We start from the raw sequence: 16,420 nt of genomic DNA on the forward strand, positions 1-16,420 counted from the left end.
AATCCTTACAAGGTAATTACCTAACTTAAAAGGCCAAAGAGATGAATAAGTTCAGTCATCAAAAGTACAATATCATCACTGGCTCTGGTTGACTAAAGAATATGTAATTATACCTGTGAATGACGGTAAAGTTCCCCAAATTTGTCATCCTCAACTGGATTTTTGGGACTACAATCTAAAACTTAAGCTATAATGATTCAAAATCTTATATACAATATTCATCATGCTTTTAGGTCATGAGAAGATCATGAAACAGTATGTGCTAACATGTGCCTCCAGTCTCAGACACACAATGCTTAACCAAATTATCCCCACCCCAAGATTCTGGATCTCAAATTTCCTATCAAAAAGGAAAAAAGGTGCCCAGAAGAATACAACTGAAACTTCTAAGATATCAGCGCTATTTAAATTGTACACCTGACATTCCTTTTTATTTTTCCTTTTTTTTTTACTCATTTTAATAAAATTACTGATACTTTCAGGTGACCTTAGCGAAATTGAAAGTGAAAGGGTGAAGAGAAGGAGTCAAAGTTGGGAGCGAAGCAGATGGATCACCCTGTCATGAAATTTTTTTAAACACATACAGAGCATTAGATGGCTGAAAAACAGAGTACCAGGCCCCCACATAGATCCAGTACCACTTGGCAGTGCTTTCATATATGTAAATTAAAATACCTCACAGTTTTGTCGCAGCATCACACAGAAAATGTACCTGAATGACTTCTCTGACTTTGTCTTTTGATGGAGGATCAAAATGTGGACCAGGCAAATACTTATTGAGATCACTACAACATACAAACAGCTCAACTTTAGAAGGTATTACAGAATTTTGTCAACTAAACTAGAATACTTGTTGAGAGAACAATTAGTTAATTAGTCTAATTTCCTAAGTAGCCCAAGTGATTAGATGCTATAATTTGATTAGACTCGCTCTTGGCCAAGCTTAGCCAATTGGTAAAGTTGTTAGTGGGCTAGCCCCTGTCTATAAAAAGGGCATCTAGATAAGCACAGTTCTTTGTCTGGTGGATCAGTGTTTTCCTCTCTTTTTCATTAATGTTAGTATTCATTTTTTCAGTTAACTTTGTGTATGGCCATCTGATACATGAACAGTGCTAAAGAAAATTACGAAAATGTCTTACTTGTAAACAAGTAAAACAGCAATATACAGATCTTCAAATGTCAAATGAGCCTTTTCTGCTTGATTCATGAGACGTTCAAAAACTCGATCCGTTATCTTCCTTATTTGTCTGTGCCTCCACTCCTTACCTGAGTAAAGTGTCAACATAGTCACAAAACCATGGGCATTACATATCACAACTTTTTCAAAGTAAAGCATCTTCGACTTAAAATAGAAAAAGAATATTAGGAGTGCAATGATCAAATGATGGTATAGCTTATGAAACCAGTGTTTGGTTCTCTTGTTCTCTCTTTTATATCAGTAAATAAATGCTGGAAAAGGATATGTGACATGCAAGTTTAAAAATAAACTCCAGATTAATTTTCAGCAGAAACTAATTATAAAACTTGGTTCTCTGATTAAAGTAACTTTCTGTTGCTTTGCAGTCAATACTTCAGAATATTCCATACTAAACACCCTATGGCACATAACCCATCATGCAGAAAAAGGAAAAATACAAAAACAGAACTGAATCTGTAATTTCTAATCAATCAGCACAAAGAAAGTTACCATAAATTAGCAGAACAAAACAGAGGACTGACAAAACTTCAAGAATCAGGTAATTAATAAGCACTAACATGTCTTTACACATCCAAGGCATTTATTTATATATTAAAAAATTTTCAGGACTTCATTTCAACCATTTATTCTTCCGTCAATGATCCTGAAATCTCAGAACCGAAGGAGAATCCACGGCAAATAGGAGTAACAGCAATCAACAAAGAGAAAATCCAAAGAGAAAAAAAAAAAAAAAAACACTTCACGAATCCCTGAGTCTGGGAGAGTGGTTGTAAAAGACTTCAAACGAAACCAAAAAGATTAAAAAGAAGAATCGAATTGAGAAGATAAGCAAGTACCCTGAAGCCTGCCCAAGACTTGCCCCATGACGAAAAAACTCGGGTTTGGAGGGTTGAAGATAAGGTCAAAAGTTGAAGGTTCTGAGAAAGAGGACCCAAGGCTTACTGATATTTTACAGTCTGATCATGTGAAATCGATCTATAATTGGGAGAACCGTCACATCACAAATTTGTACATATTTTCAAAAGAAAAATTTATCGGTTCCTTGAACGAAAGGACCCAAATTTGTAAACTGGAGATATCTAAACTCGTCTCGTCTCCGCCAAGCCACCCATTGCATCGATCCGCAATGATCGGACAAATCAATGGGAAAAAATATAAATAAAAAATGGTTTAAATCCAAAAGCACAATAAATTAAATAGAATGGAGCAGGGGTGTCTTTTTGTTAGGTTCCATCTTTACCCTGAGCTACTGCTTGATACGAGCATCTATGTCAAAACAAATTCAGACTTAGTGGGTCACGTTTAAAGCCGGCCAATAACATAGTGTTTGCGAGTTTTTTTTTTTTTTTTTTTTTCCTTTTGTAATAAAATGGGGTGAAATAATTAAAAGTTTATACTATTGTTTAAGAGAATTTTTTAAAAGAATATAAAATGATTTAGAATCACCTTTCGAGTCATCTTTAATTATTTTAAACCCATTTTTTTAACTCCTGTTCGAGAGTTGAGGATAGGATGTCATAATATCAATAACATAATTATATTTAATATAAATTTATTAATTTTATAATAATTCTTGAATAATGATAATGATTAAATAAAACTATTCATTCTTTGAGTTAAGGGGTCAAAAATATTTTTGAAGTGCATATGAAGGATTACAAATAATCTTAAATTTAATTATAGGTCATTTTATATCCCTCAATTTTAAAAAATAATTGCTCTGTTATCCTAATGTTAACTTATTGTTATGTGGGTCTCACATATGAATTTTTTAATGTTTGTTTATTATAACATATGGCTTGTGGGTCCTATATTATTTTTTTAATAGGTTAAGGGTTAATTTTATCTTTGAAGTGTATATAAAAAATCAAAAATGACCCTAAACTCAATTTATGATCAATTTTATCTATCAATTACTAAGATTTTCAAATTTATTACCGTGCCATTTTTTCATTTATTTTCTTTATTAATGGGGTTCATTTTAAATTTTTTAATACTTTATTATAAAATATTTAACTGGATCCCACCAATTATTTTTTTAATATTTTTGACTTTTAACACATATTCTTTTGATAAAACTCTTAAATAATTAAAATTTTTCATTCCATTCCATTCTATCTCATTTCATTTTATTAATGATCATTTTTTAATATACTCTCTCCGTTAAAAATGTAAGGCATTTTTTGAGTAGTTAAATATTAAAAAATGTAAGACATTTTTAATCTTTTTAAATATAATCATTGCTTTTTTTTTTTCAAAAGTGCTTCTATTGATAATGATTTTATATTTATTATAGGGTGTTTAATAAGAATAAATATAAAAAAATAAAATTAATTAAAAAGTAGGTAATTATTTTATTAAAAATAAAATTTAATTAAAAATATTTTATATTTTTAAATGGAGGAAGTATACTCTCAAACATATCTTGAGAGTCAAGCCTCTCAGATCTCTTTAGGCGCTATATTTTTAAAAAACAAGCTTAGAAAACTGGGGTCTTGTGCATAAAAATTTAAAAAGCTTGAAGGCTTAGATGTTCTAAGCCCATTAAAAATAAGGTCAAGCTCAAGCTAGCTTGTAAGCTCATTAAATATGTCAATTCTGTTGATATTGCAAAATAATATGGTTAAATTGCTTGATTATTTTAATTTTTAATTAATATATGAAAATCACAAGTATGTTAAATTGCATATTAGCATAATTAAAAATTAAAATAGAAAAAAAAAGGAATTGTGGGTTTCCAAACCTGGCTTTGCTCTCTGTCAACAAACATTGGACTTGAGAAACCCCATCAATTCGAGGTGCGTGAGCCTATAGAATTAAGCCTTTAGGATCAAGGTTGTTATTATTATTATTATTATTATTATTATTATTATTACAACTAGACTGTGAGGACTAGCTTTTGTGCTAAACACAATACAGTCAGTCGAATTTCTCTCTTTTAATTTGCATGCATTTTTAAATGAAAAAATAATAAGGAAATCTTTTTAAATTATGTAAATAATATTTTAATCTTTTAAAATGTTATAATACCAATAAAACTTTTAGTAAATTTTCTGTCATTAAAGAATTAATATAAATAATTAAATTATCTTTAATTCAAATATCAATTAACATTTACAATTTTTATTTTAAAATTCACAACTTTTCTTCTTGAAATTACAAGAATTCAACAGTAATTTGTAAATTTGTATTTAAAATCATGATATTTCTCAAGTATTGCAAATATCAATTACTATTCACAAGTTTTATTCTAAGATATTCACAATTTTTATTCTTAAAATCTCAAGAATACAATAGTAATTCGTAAATTTGCATTTAAAATTCTAAACTAAGGATAATTTGATCATGTACATTAATTCTTTAATAACACAAAAGTTCCTAGAGATTTCATTAGTATTATGACATTTTGAGGGACTGAAATATCATTTACATAATTTGAAGAGATTTTATTATTATTTTTTCTTTTTAAATTTATCTTTACATTTGAAACTTTTTTTTTTTTAATGTAGAAACACAGAATATTAGTTGCAGGCAAGACTAGCTGTGATAAGAAATCCTTTGCATCCAATTACAGAGCGCCACGAGAGCAATAGTGATAAGCGACACGTAAACTGATTTTGGAAGCTTTCTTGCGACTTTGCCAACCACACCAGGGACGCCTTCAATGGCCCTCATTGCTGCAAACGCCAACATTGGAGCCACAACCAAAGTCACAATCATCCCTTGGCTTATTATTGTGAATGTGTCTCCTGTCATTCTTTTTATGAACTCATAAAACTCGTCACGGTCTATTTTCCCATCAGGATTCACATCACATTCCTGCAAGTTCGTAATTATGTGATATGCAAATTGAAGTTTTTAATCAAAGAAAATTACCATGATGATGTATTTATTAAAAAAAATTCTTGGGAAAACTTATGCTAAATGACCAAAACCAAGTGTTATTTATACTAAAAGACCACAAGTCTTTGAAATTACTCAAAGTTTATGGGGGAAAAGATGCTCAAGAACTATAATCAGAAGTTATTGGAAGAAGTATATATAATTTTTAATCTCCATTTTTTTTAATTATCTATTCAATTTTCAAACTTTGTTAATTCAAAACTTAGTTCCATAATATAGTTTCTATGATTTTTTTTTTAAACTTGAAACAATCCATTCATTATAATTCATTGACTCAGTTTAATTATTGAAGAACTTGATATATCAAACACATGGAATAAAATCTAGCCATGTATAAAAATGAAAGCTTTTTGAGAAAATTACACTAAATGACCAAAACCAAAAGTTATTTATGCTAAAAGACCACAAATCTTTAAAATCACTCAAAGCTTATGGGGACAATGATGCCCAACAATGACCTCTCTTCTCAATAATGAAAGCAACATTGTTATAAGCACAAGTTAAAAAAAGAGCTCCTTTCAAAAAATTAGTCCTTTAAATTTATACATTTCACTTATTTTGCATTCTCTAATGTGAGATTCATGACAATATTCTTCATATTATTATATATTAGTTATTAACTTTAATTTTATTTAATATAAAACTTCCGACATTAGTTCATGTTTACTCATACTTGAACATCCTCACAATATTTAATTAATACTCAAACTTGTAGAATTTTTTGTTCAAGATTATGATGTCATTCATTGTGCTACCAATAATTGCTAGACAGCGGAGAGTAACTAGGATTTAAAAAAAAAAATTACAAGACCAGTCAAAACCGTGCAGAGAAAGAGAGTAATTAGGATTTAAAATGAAAACAGCACGTCGTTAAGTACCTTCATGACTTGCTTGACTCTGTCTTTCGAGGGAGGATCAAAGTGCGGACCAGGCAAATGCTTATTGAGATCACTGCAACATTTAAAACACATAAAAACACAAAATTGTGAGAGCTAACTAAGCCTAAACTTGGTTAATGCTAATTAAAGAGATATATCACTTCTAATAATTACTTGTAAACCAGTAAAACAGCAATATAGAGATCTTCAAATGTCAATTGAGCCTTTTCTTCTTCATTCTTAAGACTTTCAAATGCTTTATCTGTTATCTTCCTTATTTTGCCTTGCCTCCACTTCTTATCTGTGTAACAATAATCAAGACCATTATTGTATCATGCTTATCACAACTTTAGAGCGCTTTGTTTGGTTGATAGAAAATATGAAAATGAAATATATTGAAGAAATAAAAAATGAATTAAATTATCCTCCCCTTCATGGTAAGAATAGATTACATACAATACACTACAAAATGTAAATATGGAATCATCACATTCTTTGCGAATTTCATGAATCAAAATTTTTAATTTTATGAACTAAATTACGTAACCTTTACCACCTATCTCCCATATATTTTGATCATTTTGTGTTTGCTTTTATTTATTTTAATCCTTTCAATTCCCATCGTTTCTAGCAAACAAACAGACGTTCTTAATTACTAAGAGTCTTAATTTGATATGTTATTAGTTGGCTTAATTATGTTCAATTAATCAAACTAATCTCAGGCAGTGAATATTGGAATTGTTGAATTTCTGATTCTTTCGCTTTCTCTTTCATAACACTAAAATAAATCCCGGAAAAGGATACGTGATGACCCATATATGAGTTTAAAATTCAACTCAGATTAATTTTCAGCTGAAGCTAATTTTATCAAAATTGATTATTTGATCACTTATAAGTTTCTGCTGCTTTCTAGTCAATACTTGAGATTAATCTATCATGCAGGAAAGGAAAAATGCAATAACAGAATTGAATATAATCTAGCTATTTAATATTTTACCGACTAATCTTTATTATTGTTAAACCCAAATGGGAATAAAAAAAATAAAAATTTATTGCCAATAATATTTGACTTTATAAATATTTTAACAAAACTGTTTAAATTAATAATAGATAGTTCAAATTTTTAATGACATACATGAATGGTTATTGTCTATGACTTCAATACATTAATATATATATATATATATATATATATAAAAGCAATCAAGAGAGAAAAAAAACAACATATATAAGTAAACATATACAATTATAAATATTATATATAACACTTGCTTCAACATTTGGAGTCTTCATTTTAACAGTTTAATTATCATTAATTCCATTAATTTGATCCTGATATATATCTCAGAATAAAAAGACGATCCACGCAAACAGAGAAGTAATTAACAGCAATCATATATAGGAAGAGAAATTGAGAAGATTCAAAGAAAAGAGAAGAAAAATAAATAGCGCTTGAGGATTAATCAATGAACCAGCATGACCAACATCAGTGAAAGACTTGAAATGAAACAAGAAATTAATTAACTAAATAAGAACAGAGAAGAGAAGATAGACTATGCATGCCTTACCCTGTAACCTGTCCAAGACTTGACCCATGATGAGACACGAACAGTGGACTTTTGTGAGAAATAAGGAAGAGGGAGCCCAAGATTTTGATTTTGAAGGAAATTAAAGGCAAACAAGCGCAGACACATTGATGCTTTACTGATATCTTACTCAATCACCATCGTGGCTAACGCATCAAAACTTTAATTTCTCTCCAAGGGATCCATACCATACATGGATTGATTATGTAATGCCTGAGTGAGGACCCCACTTATCACCAAACAACAATTCTAAAGGCTGAGGTATATGAACAAGTTTATTGTCCTTAAAGATGTTCTGTTTGTCCAAAAAATTATATTTAACGAGTCCCAGATCTTATTTTTTGTTGGAATGATAATTTTAGAAATATCAATGTTTAATTTGATTCACTCAACGCTCTCATGTCCATCCAAGATGAGTTTTCCCATATACTATCAAGAAGATTAGAAAACTTGTTATGTGAGATTGAACAATCATACTTAATATTGTTTGCAATGAAGTTAATATTAGAGTCGGGAATAAGAGTCAAGCTTGGAGAATTGGGTTTAGAGACTCTATTTAAATTCAGGCTTAAAAAATTGATAGTTTTTTTAAAAATTAGGCTTTTAGGCCTAGCCTTGATAGGCTATGTTTCCCAAAAGGTTGATATTTTTTAAGTATTATGTTGTCAAAATAATTGATGCCTATTCTTTTTGCCATTTATTTTAACATGATATTGATAGATGTTTTATTAAATTCTTAAAAACGATTACTTTGTAAAATCTATTTCTTGGTTTTGATTAATGTTATACTTTATGATATATAAATTTATGTATTTATCAAATGTGATAAGGTTGATTTAGATTGAAAATTTTTATCTTCATTTTAAAACTTGATCAAGATTTTATATTTGCATTTGTATTTATTTATTTTATTGAACTTTTTATTTTGAAAAAATAAAATGGGTTTACAAGCCCAGCTCTCAATCATTCAAATAAGGGCTGAGTTTTAAAAATTAACCATTTTTTTAAAAACTAAGCTAAAAGGCCTAAGCTCTTAAGAACTGGGTCTATAAGGGTTCAGCCCACTCATTTTCCCCCACCTCTAACTAATATAAATATGATGACTGGCTCGCCCACTAAGCATTTCATGAGAACATTGAAATATCATGTTTTTTGACAATCCGTCCTTCGGCAGTAGAAACTTCTACGCTTTGATACATATTGATTTTGTAATTTCTTAGCATGACATTTTTGGTATTCTTGTTCTTTTTTTTTTGTTTTGAAAAAAACGAAACTATTTTGTACTTTTCTACAAGGGACTTAACCACCAAAATTTCCCATGAGTCTCCAAAAGTATACAAAAAATTGAATTCATAGAAGATGAATATTTCGACACTGAATGTACATTTTCAACTTTTGGATTTAGAGTGGCTTATTTTGTATTATGTAGTCAGAACCAGAATTATCAGCTGAGGTGGGAAGATAACATACATCAGTAATGCAGCGTTAAGTGTTTGGGCCTAAAATGTTATTGGGGTAAGCCCATTTGAAGTTTACAAAGCCCAAAATAAAGTTTCTACAAGGCCTGAATATGTATTTGGCTAAAATACATCTATCTAATATCTATCTGTGAGGCTAGCATTTAAAATTAGTTAAAACCCCATGTTCACAAATACAGCCTCAATTTCTCTTTTATAACAATAATTATTATTATCGTTTTTCGAGTTAAAAGTAACACACCTTGTGTCTCTCTATCTCTCACACAAAAATTAAAATATAATCCCAAAAAATGGAAGGATAAAATTACGTATATATATTGAAAAGGAAAAATCTAATTTAAAAACTTTTGCCACGTTTGATAATGTCTACCTTCCATTCTCAATATTTCTTGGATAGTGTTTGGGATTTTCTTTTTATTTTTAAGGATGGAATGAAATAGAGTGGAATAGCTAATGATAATCGCCATACCTATTTGAGAGAATTTTTCTGATTTCGACCATTGTATTTGATTTATTATTTTATTTGATTTATTGTTTGATAAATATCTTAATTATGTATCAAGTTACTCAAAAGGCACCATCTAAATTAATTGACCCAAAAGCCTAATAATAGAAATATATATATATATATATATATTTAAATCCATTAATTTTATAATAATTTATGAGACCAAATAATGGAACCTTGAATTCTACTTCACTTGATTCCATTAATAATCATCATATTTCATTTCACACTAAATTTCTAGAGGTGTAAATGTGTGATAGAGAGAGAGAGAGAGAAGAGAGGAAGATGGAGGAAATGCCAAAACAAAGAGTTACATAAACTTTAGATTCCAAAAATAAAAGAGAGTTCTGTCTCTGTGTGTGTGTGTAGCACCAAACCTGAGTTTGAAGAAAGGTTGTATAAATTTGAAAACAAGGAGAATGCGTCAATAATTAAAATAAGTTTAATTGCTATAAATAAGGAAAGAATATTATTCCATATTTGATATTACTCTAAATGAATAATACCATAACATATTTGATTGATCTAAACATTGATTACGGCCAACAACATCATGTGACTCCCAAAAGGGCAAATCTCAGATATATATCATCCTGTTTTAAAAATATAATATGTTGATTAATTATAATATATTTAATTAAACTTGGAACACCTTTTCAGAAGTTGTCTTTACAAAGAAGCAATCTTACATCCACGTGTAGCTAGACAATGAAGACTTCAATTTATAATCGTTCAACCAACAAATAACAATAAACAAGTGGAATTTACATGTGGCGTTAAATTAATAGCCAAGAAGGACCGAGATTCGTTTAAGATTAATAATTATTATGAGGCCGATTGAAAATAAAGTTAAGAAAGCTAGATTGGCTATTTAAATCGGTCTAGACACTGGTTCATGATATTTAATAGTTAGACTACGGTCTAATTAGTTATGAATAGATTGATATATTTTAAATATTATATTTTCTTAACTAATTTTTAAAAACTATTGGTTTCTTGTTATGATTGGACTGGACTTGGGACTAGTTTCCAGTTCAATAGTTGAACCGGATGCTTCGATTCAGTTTTCATAAGACTGCAATTTTCAAATTAATGATGAAAATACAACTATATGATTCATACTAGATATATTCTTACAAGCCTTTAAAACGTTTGAATATTGTATTCAATTACTCCTCATCTTCATATTATAGAACATGTTTTTATAAGCTACGATTGGTTTCAAAATATAGGACATATTTGTAACTTTAAAAAACAATTTTCATTTTTTGCCCCTATGTTGAGTATGTATACAGATGAGACAAAATGCACGAAAATTGTGGATATTAGTTATGAATCAACGAAAAAATTGAAAAAAAATCAACTTTTTATGAGATTTATAAAAAAAAATTAGTCTTTTTAATACGTGTAATGCAGTGATGCATATTACATAATTATACTATATTTTAGATTGGAAAGAGTTCGATATGAGTCAATTAGTTCATCCAGTTTAGTCAATTAGTTCGATATAATATCTTAAAATTTTAATTAAGGATTCAATCGAATTTAAATGAGTTTGGTTACCACTTACAATATCTTTAAGATAATCCTACGCTCATGACAATAATCCTTGCTCTCTTATACTTTATCAACTTTCAAATTTAGGGAAAAAACCAATTCACACAGTTTAAGAAAGTTGATTAAGTATAATATTTGTTTAAAATAAAAAAACTTAAACTAAATTATTTTTATAATTAATGAAGCAGAATTATTTCATGAAAATAAACATTATTTTATAAGGGTAATTTAAAAAAAATATAATAAATACTTCTTAAAATTTATAGTTTTTAAGGAGGCATATAGAAGTTTCTCTCATAATAAAAAAAGTAAAGTAGGCTCCTAAAAGTTTCTAATTGTGGAACGTCTGGACCACGTAGGGGTATACTTTGTTGATAGTTGTGTCAAATCTCTGCTAAGGCATTGAAGAAAAAAGGATAGACTTATTCTAATTAAATTATTACATATATGAGAGTTAGAATTTAAATATTTAAATATTCTTTTAAGTAATAAAATCTCTTACCACTCACCAATTTATAAGTTGGTAAAATGGTTGTTTTAATTGACACTGAGTGTCATAAAATTTAATAAAATGTTTAGCAGTTTTAGAAGGGTTAAAAATTGATATTTCTTTTACTGATAAAAAAGTGGTCATAGAGATAGATGGTGAGGTGCTTTTTTGGATTCTTATGGGTAAGATTTCAGGTGATTATGATTGGCATTATATTAATTTATTGCAGGATATTCAAGTTGCTCGAGATTCATGTAAGGATGTTTCTTTTTCTTTGGTGGCTCACCAAGGCAATAAAACTACTAACTTGTTGGCAGTCATAGGTTGTAAGAGGATGTATCCTGTTAGATGCATCATCTTTTTTATTTGGTCTTCTGATTGTTGATTTAAGGACTGCAAGAATTTCTACTTTTGATTGTTCTTGTGATGACTAGAACAAAGTTGGAATTGGTTAATTGTTTTTGCTTTGTGTTTTTTTTTTGCTGTTTTGTTTGTTTTTTTTTTTTCAGTGAGTTTTGTGTGGTAGGTTGTATCTTAGTTTTTTTGGAGTGTTTTTTGGCTTTAGCTAGTGGTGTGTGTATTATTTTTTGTGATTAATAAAATGGGCTCTTTTTTTGGCAAAAAAAAAAGGACACTGAGTGGTTCTTTTCATCCACAAAAAAATGAATAAATAAATAAATAAAGAATGACATTTAAGTTTTCAAAGATTAAATTGTTAATAATTGGATTCCAGATATTTTTTTTAAATGAGATCAAAACATCAATTTAGACAGTTATGCATATCTTATTGATGCATGATTAAATATCTGAATTTGTAATTGTCTGAGTTACTATTTTAAATTCAATTTATAAGATTCATTTATGAAGAATTAGTCTTTTTCACTAGATCGGAAATGATTATTGATATACAAATATATAGTCCTCCGTAAGTCTTCGAGTGTTGGAATATTTCTCATAAATAATCATATTTAATGTCATTATTAAGATTGTCCCCTTCACGTGGTACCATGTGGTTCCCTAAAAAACAAAAAGATAAAATTTTAAGTTTCCTGTTAAAAAATAGACAGACAAAAAAAATGGGGTTAAATATAATATTGGAATTTCTAGAGCAAAATCTTGGTTTGATGCATAAAGGTATCAGATACAGGAATCGTTTGATATGTTAAACACACACACAAAATTAAATAATAACTATGAAGACAGACGTTAAAAGAGATCTTTCCTAATTTGCGTCGTTTCTTTAATTTTCTTTAATAAACACAACTTTTTTTTTAAGTCTATTATATGAAAATTTATGAGATTTGTTTAAATTTATGAAAGTAGTCTTAATTTTTTTTAAAAAACATATTTTTAAATAGTTTCTGAAAATAGTTTGATGTGATAGATAAGTAAAAATGTCATAAAAATGTGGAGGAGATGCATGAATATATCATAATATTTTAAAATAAACAAATAAATAATAAATTATTTTTTATAAATAGAGGTCCACAAAAATATCATAAAATATTAAACAAATTAAATAATAATCACTTTTTATCATTGTAAACAAACATGAAATTGTATGTGCTTTTTATAAAATTTCTACAGCCTAAATATTTTTTTGTAAAATTTTTAAACTATCAAAAAAATATTTATTTTTTAATCTTAAACAAAAGCATGATCACAGTGAAGTGTGGCTTGTAAGTTGATTGCTAATTAAACTTTTTGTGTTTTTCCAAGAGATCACGTATCTTGTTCTTACACCAATTAACTAGCATCGTTTTTCATGTCATGTACACAATCCCAGACAAATGTTTCCATATCAAATGGCTTGAGATTTACTGAGAAACAAATTTTCTGTATGGTAATTGACACAAATTTCAAACTATTTTTTTTTTAAATTCTAGTTATAAGTCACTTTTATCTTGTTTTATTAAAGAGAAATTTAAAATTCATTAACTCTATCTAAAAACTTAATAATTTATTTTATCTCAACAACATTTTATGAGTATAAAAGAAAAAACTTTTGATAAAATTTGGTGACATGATTGATTTATAAATAATAAGAAAGCAAAAGTCTAAATAATTTATTCATCTCAAATTATAAATACTTTTGCAAGTCCCATCCACAATATAAGGTACTTTGATAAAAATAAAATTTAATTAATGATATTATTTTAATATTACTCTTCCTATATATTCTCTTCTCTTAAAATTATTTCACAAATGAAATATTAAATGAAAGGTTTTTTTTTGAAAATTTATATTTTGAATCAAGATTAGTTAGGAAAAAAAATATTTATATTTTAGACTGAAGGAAGTATGTTAAAATACTATTCTGCTGGCAAAAAAAAAAACTATTTTCTCCTGTCACAATTGTAAAACCTATAATTAATTTATGGAGATTAATGAAATTAGTTAAATTATTTATTTATTAGTATTATTATGTAAAAAATAAATGTCATACAAAAGAAGCCACTACTATATATGTATGTATGTGTATTTATATTAAAAAACCATTTATATATACGCACTGATGACGATCAAATAATAGTTGTTTGACTGAACAAATCACATGTGAGGAAATTAACTTAAAAACCCCTTAAAATTGAAGTTTCATGGAAACAACAGACACAAGAATAAAAAAAAAAATAAAAAAAATACCATCAATATCCCTTCGTACATATAAATAAGTCGTCTTTCACAGCTCAAGCGTGCTTCTGTACTCTCACACCAAACTTGTCTGCTTCTGAAAATGATTCCTAACAATCATTCTACTTTTGAATCGCCATTACTTCAGCAATACGACGATCCTTCCTCTGCGTCTCTCGTGAATAACAATAATAATGCCTTCTTCACATCCATCTCTGTTTCAAACCCTAACGGCGACGTCATTGCTTTACCGGGACATGGCGTTCGTTGTAACTCCAGCGGTACGGTGTTTTCCAGTGAACGGCATGAAAACAACATGAAACCAGGTGGTTGTGATGGGGCTGACGTTAACAATGCTGCAGATCAGGCTGTGGCACGTGAAGCGAACGCGCCATCTAGATGGAGGAATTACAGAGGCGTGAGGCGGCGGCCGTGGGCAAAGTTTGCGGCGGAGATCCGGGATCCGGCAAGGAATGGTGCGAGAACGTGGTTAGGGACTTACGAGAGGGAAGAGGATGCAGCTTTGGCTTACGATAGAGCTGCTTTCAAGATGAAGGGCAGAAAAGCAAAGCTCAATTTTCCTCACCTCATTGGGTCGGAGCCACCACCGTCGGAGCCGACGAGAGTGGTAGGCCACCAGAAGCAGCGACACTCGCCGGAACCTTCATCACGGTCGAAAGAGAAGGATGATGATGGATCTCAAGGGTCAGGTAAGAAGAAGAGCCTGGCTGGTCTATTGAATAAGTTAGCAACCAATAGAAACCAAGTTAGAAGCTTGAAATGATTGTGTTGATAAAGGCATGGCATAGGTCTTTTCCTCCATTTTTTTCTCTTCCTAATTAAACAAAAAAAATCATTCATGTTGGTCATTGCTTTATTGTTCTTTTAAACGTCTAGTGCTAAAAAATATTCATCTATCACTATTAGTACCGTGCACTATTAACGGATACAGTTTCTATGCTTATTGCTGCGGTGAGATGAAGATGTTAAAATCCAGTTTTGATAGTCTAGATAAATTTTTAATTAGTATACTTTTTTTTAATAAGTGATGGCCAATAAATTATTTTTATTTTTAATTTTATATCTAATAAAATAAAAATATAAAAATAATTATTATTAAATTTGGACCGCTTGCACTGAGCACCTAAGAAAGAGCTCATTATTAATCAAGATTGGGGTGAAAATGGTTGACTAGGAGGGGCTTTGGGCACTATCGAGGTTTTAATTTGAGACTAATCTTGCAATAAATCTGAGTATTAAAAAAAGTAAAGAGAAAAAGCAATAATATTTTCCCCCTGCGGAACTCATATGTTTTGACGAAATATATTCTTTGATTTGAAAAATATCATTTCTTTCAAATACCGTTATTCATTTCTGCGATTATTCTTCATCCTCATCCGTATTTTTTTTTTTAGTTGGAAACATCAAAAGATAAATACATCTATAACCTATATCTACAATATTTTCTGATAGCGGATGATTAAGTCTAGAAATATTAGTTATTTAGTTATTTGTTAGTTATTAGTTATTTCACTTTCTTAATCAAAAGTGAAATAAAATGTATTAATTAGTTATTTAGTTATATTTTTAATTATTATCTGTTGACAATTTATGGGTTTCAGAACTTGAGTTGAGATAGGTGCCCCGTAGGTGTCAAGTTTGGTACGTTACCTTAACAATCAACATATATTTGATTGCGCTTATTATAATTTTGTTAGTTGTTCTTTTAAATCTTTTTTTTTTTTTAAGGAAGAAAGATCCAACTAGGATCTATTATTACATAAACGTGTTTGCCCTATGCCCAAAGTGCATTCCCACATCCAAACTAAGTGCGAAAGAGGCTAAAAAGTCAGCAAATTTATTTCCCTCACGATAGTTGCCAATTTTGATGTGGGAGAGAGAGCATTTGGCCAATCATCTTGACCCATTTGCGTATATATGATAAAATTAAAATTTTAAGTGTTATAACAGTAAATTAAGTAATATTATTGAGGATAACATAGGAAGAATATGAATGAAGGATTGCAAAATTAATTTAATATTAGACAAGGACTTAGACAAATCGGATGCTTGTCAAAACTTGAACTTTCACTTGCCAATTGTTAATGTTTACTTGTTATAAATTCTTGTTTGATATTAAATCATTTTAGAGGTCTTTCATTGATATTCTCTTTAATATATTCGTTGATCA

At 29.0% G+C, this 16,420-nt stretch overlaps 2 protein-coding genes across 2 annotated transcripts; one reads left to right on the forward strand and one right to left on the reverse strand.

Moving 5' to 3' along the window:
- Window positions 1–4,541: 4,541 nt before the first annotated feature.
- Window positions 4,542–7,597, reverse strand: LOC129287544 (uncharacterized). The gene is made up of 4 exons (XM_054923744.1): window positions 7,548–7,597; window positions 6,154–6,280; window positions 5,980–6,052; window positions 4,542–5,017 (listed from the first exon to the last, which is right to left on the reverse strand). Exons 1-4 carry the CDS (start codon window positions 7,573–7,575, stop codon window positions 4,736–4,738), a joined length of 510 nt encoding a protein of 169 aa, XP_054779719.1. The 5' UTR covers window positions 7,576–7,597; the 3' UTR covers window positions 4,542–4,735.
- Window positions 7,598–14,332: 6,735 nt separating this feature from the next.
- LOC129289110 (ethylene-responsive transcription factor 1-like) lies at window positions 14,333–15,103 on the forward strand. Its single transcript, XM_054925923.1, has one exon. The coding sequence runs from the start codon at window positions 14,333–14,335 to the stop codon at window positions 15,011–15,013; it is 681 nt and encodes a 226-aa protein (XP_054781898.1). The 3' UTR covers window positions 15,014–15,103.
- The last annotated feature ends 1,317 nt before the right edge of the window (window positions 15,104–16,420 follow it).

Source organism: Prosopis cineraria, unplaced genomic scaffold (genome assembly GCF_029017545.1).
Source record: "Prosopis cineraria cultivar Desert tree isolate PC_DT_omini unplaced genomic scaffold, ASM2901754v1 PC12, whole genome shotgun sequence".
In the NCBI taxonomy this organism is placed as follows: domain Eukaryota; kingdom Viridiplantae; phylum Streptophyta; class Magnoliopsida; order Fabales; family Fabaceae; genus Prosopis; species Prosopis cineraria.

Bases quoted from the DNA above. Each gene is read 5' to 3' on its own strand.
- LOC129287544 (XM_054923744.1), bottom strand. From the start codon at position 7,575: ATGGGTCAAGTCTTGGACAGGTTACAGG. The intron at 6,281-7,547 runs GTAAGGCATGCA...ATTGTTACACAG, and splicing joins AGTCTTGGACAGGTTACAGG to ATAAGAAGTGGAGGCAAGGC. The intron at 6,053-6,153 runs GTAATTATTAGA...TAAATGTTGCAG, and splicing joins GCTGTTTTACTGGTTTACAA to TGATCTCAATAAGCATTTGC.
- LOC129289110 (XM_054925923.1), top strand. From the start codon at position 14,333: ATGATTCCTAACAATCATTCTACTTTTGAATCGCCATTACTTCAGCAA.